Source organism: Condylura cristata, unplaced genomic scaffold (genome assembly GCF_000260355.1).
Source record: "Condylura cristata isolate star-nosed mole 26May11 unplaced genomic scaffold, ConCri1.0 scaffold00013, whole genome shotgun sequence".
NCBI classification, from domain to species: domain Eukaryota; kingdom Metazoa; phylum Chordata; class Mammalia; order Eulipotyphla; family Talpidae; genus Condylura; species Condylura cristata.
The window spans coordinates 8,076,063-8,079,928 of NW_004567114.1; the positions used below are offsets into that span (position 1 = coordinate 8,076,063).

At 41.3% G+C, this 3,866-nt stretch overlaps 1 protein-coding gene across 1 annotated transcript in view; it reads left to right on the forward strand.

The window, feature by feature from the left end:
* The window catches only part of NDUFB1 (NADH dehydrogenase (ubiquinone) 1 beta subcomplex, 1, 7kDa), a 5,051-nt gene extending 2,532 nt beyond the window's left edge, over positions 1-2,519 (forward strand). The window contains exons 2-3 of the mRNA XM_012724670.1: positions 1,430-1,574; positions 2,410-2,519. Coding sequence (XP_012580124.1) covers positions 1,430-1,574; positions 2,410-2,446 — 182 coding nt within the window. The 3' untranslated portion in view covers positions 2,447-2,519. The remainder of the gene's footprint in view (positions 1-1,429; positions 1,575-2,409) is intronic.
* Positions 2,520-3,866: the final 1,347 nt, after the last annotated feature.

A 3,866-nucleotide genomic window follows, 5' to 3' on the forward strand; every position in this document is an offset into this window, starting at 1 on the left:
GCGGCAGACCTCTCCTGTTTCTCCTGCTACTCCCATCAGCAATATACCCTGTCAATCTTCCTTTTCTGCTCCCCACTCTGTCTCTGGTGAATCCTCTTACCTCTCCTGCACCTCTGGCCTGTACCCCAGTTATTATGTGCATAAATAAATATGGGGAAAAATCTTATATGTATAAATAAATATGAAGGTCAACCTAGTTCTTTTTGGTAGTCAGTAAAATATGAACAGTATCTAACAGCTGTGCTGACAGCTAGACTTGCTACCTCTTAAGAAATGTAAGGAATCCAGTAAGGACAGGTAGGAAATAGATGAGCACTGGACTTCTACAGAGACCTCTATTGTCTAGTATTTTGCAGCTTAGTGTTTTAGAAGTTATTGTTTGAGGCGTGCTTTCCCCCCCCCAATTAGTTTTCAATAATTATTCTTTATTTAAAGAATCCTGCTTCTGGCAAAATAGCATTGTTTTGTTGTGAAAGGTCTTAAAAATAATTTCCACATGTAAAAGTTCCAAATCAATACAAGGAAGCTGTCAATGCTAAGGTTCTGCACATAGAAATTTTTTTCTGCTGTTCATTTTTCTGTGCTGTTATCAGCTCACTAATGGAACTAAAAGTAAAACTAATTTGACTTTGGTGCAGTTTCTACTTTTTTTTAAGATTTATTTATTTATGCACAGAACTGGGGTGCAGGCCAGAGGTATAGGGGCGGTGAAAGGATTCACCAGAGACAGAGTGGAGAGTAGAACAGGCAGATCGAAGATGTACATTGCTGAGAGAAGCAGAGGCCAGATCAGGAGAGGTCTGCCGCGCCGTATGGGTCAGCTCCCTGGTGGGGGATTGAACTCGTGTTGCAGTGGCTTTGGAGAGCTTCATAATGCGGTGCTTTAACTCGTTGTGCTACCAGGAGAGCCTGCACTCTTCATCAACTAGGTTTGAATTTAATACAGTTCCCCCTTGGTGGGGGAGAGAGCAGTACTTGGTTCCAGGTCCTCACCCAAGAGATGCCAGTATCCAGAGATACTACTCTGGTGTATAGAATGGTGCAGTATTTCATATAATATATGAGCATACTCCCACATATTTTAAATCAGCTTCCAATTACTTGAATGACTAATAATGCAGTGTAACTGCTGTATGGTTTTAATGTATATTGTTCAGGGAAGAATGACAAGAAAAGTGTGAGCATGTTCAGTACAGACCTCACCAACAATAGCACGGATTTTGGATCGGTAGTTGGTGGAATCCTCAGATGCGGAACTTGTGGATGCAGCCAGTCACTGGTTTGACTGCACTCTGATGCCCTGCGGATTTAAGGAGTCTTAGACTTTGAACATCAGTCTCCCAATTTCTGGCTGCTTTACTGTGTCAGCTGTAATTAAAAGATATTTCAAAGTTTTTTTCTGATTTAATCTTTTAACTTTTTTTTTTAGCATCCACAATGAACTTACTTCAGATGGTACGGGACCACTGGGTACATGTCCTTGTACCAATGGGGTTCGTCCTTGGATGTTATCTGGACAGAAAGAATGATGAAAAGCTAACTGCCTTCCGGAATAAGAGTATGCTATTTAAAAGGTTAGTGTGCACTTTTTTAAATCTGGCCAACATATTATCATATGTGGGTTAAAAATAAATAGAAGAGGTAATTTTACCGCCTTGAGGACTAAGATTTAAATGGTGTGATTTTGTAGTCTTGTTTAATCCTTTGACAGAAGTGGATGATTCTCTTTGGAATGTAAATGAGTCAATTTATTAAGAGGCTGTTTCCAATCTTTGAAGTCCCTTTTTTATTTCTTTATTAAATTCAGGGTGCATTTTAATACAGAAAGACAGTTTTAACCTGTTCCCTAAGACCTACTCTATAAACCTTATTACCTTATTTTCACATTATTACCATGTCCTGCCTCACCCAAATCTTACAGTAGCTGAAATAAATGGGACATGATGGCTTGTGCCATGTTCCCAGTGAACATGACTTTGAACATGGTGACTGAGGGACCAGGTGGCAGCTGCGTGGTCCCACTGTGTCTCTGGGGACGGCTCCTTGCACACAGAGAGGGTTAGCAAGACACTGTCAGCCCCTGGGCATGCCCTTGGGTGGAAGAAAGGGCAAGGGTGAGGGACAATTCTCAGGGAACTCCAGGGCAATAAAAAGAACTGGAAAGAGTCTAGAAGACAGATGAACTCATAGAAGCACTTTTGTATAAAGATGGACAGAGAAACTACGGTTCTTCAGTCTGGAAAAATGAAATTGAAGAGATGGTAGAAGTGTAAAATCATGTGAAAATGAATATATTGAATCTAAAATAAAAAACGTTAAATGAGTAGAATATAAAATACTGAATTCCTATTCTGCTGTTTCACTTACGCTTTTTCTTTCCTTTGGTTTCCTTTCCACAATTCCACACAGGGAATTGAGACCCAATGAAGAAGTCACCTGGAAGTAGAAGCTGTGGCTGAGATACAGGATGTTCTCATCATAAAAATTATGAGAGAAATAAAGGCATTATTTACCGTGAAGAATTTGAAGCGTGACTCTCTTTATGATGAAATAATCTTTCACATTTTTTTTTTAAAGATTTATTTATTTATTCATACAGAACTAGGGTACAGGCCAGAGATGCGGAGGGTAAGAGGATTCACCAGGGACAGCGTGGGGAGCAGAACAGGCAGATCGACGAAGTACACTGCTGAGGAGAGCAGCGAGCAGGTCAGGAGAGGTCTGGCGCGCCATGTGGATCTCCTCCGGGGCAGGCGGGGATCGAACTCATGCGGAAGTGGCTTAAGCTTCTTAGTGCTGGGCTTTAACTCGCTGAGCCACCAGGGAGGGCCATCTTTCACATTTTAAGTAACAGGTATACTTGGCTTAAAGGTAACTGTTGTGTACCTGATGTTCCCTGATTTTCAATAACATCCTAAATTAAAAATACCTACGTTGGAAATGCTGGCTGCGAGCTGCAGCTCTGCTGCCGGCATCCTGGAGTGGCCCTACCACATTTCTACTGAATATGTCTTCCTGTCACCATCACAAAGACCCACTGCAGACATCTTAAGTTGGGAAGAGCTTTACTATTCAACAATAACAAGGAATAATCTACTTAGAAAACATGGGTGAATTTCAAATTAGCATACAAGAATAATTAAACAGAGTACATACTATATGATTCCATTCACATGAAACCTGAAACTAATCTCTAATGACAAAACAAACAAGTGGTTTCTGGGTAGCAGGCTCCAGAATGAGGAAACAGCTGGAGAACCTTGAGGGCAAACTTGATTCTCTCTACAAGAAACAACATATCTAGGCCGCCATAAGAGCCTCCACAGTATCTTGAGCCACTGAAAGGTGGTGGGGGAGGAAAGGGGTCAGGGGTCATGGACATCTCTCAGTGCTGCTTTCTTCACTTCAAAGCCTTTGTTTGACTTTGGGCTTAGAAGGAATGGGAGCTTCTTTTGCTATTAGGACCATCTTTGTGAAAGATGATCTTTTACATTAGGTTCTTTGTTATAAATTACCTGCTCATAGGGACAGAAAGGTGAATGAAATGATTACTGTGAACAGTACTGAATGTTGCCAAAAACTGTTTTAAGTGGTAAGGATTCACACAGAACAAAAAATACAGTCCTTGGGGGTCAGCAGTTCACTGTAGAGAGTTGAATCAGGTCCTTCCAAATTCAAGACGCCGCAGAACCAAAGACTTTGTTAGGAAATTGGACGTTGGCCACTGTAACTGTTAAAGGGCTCCACACAAACCCCCCTGCTTAGAATGGGACTTAAATGCAGTGACAGGTATCTTAAAAGAAGAGTGGCCATAGACACAGCAGGAAGAAGGCCACATGAAGACAAAGGAGGCTGAAATTACAGTC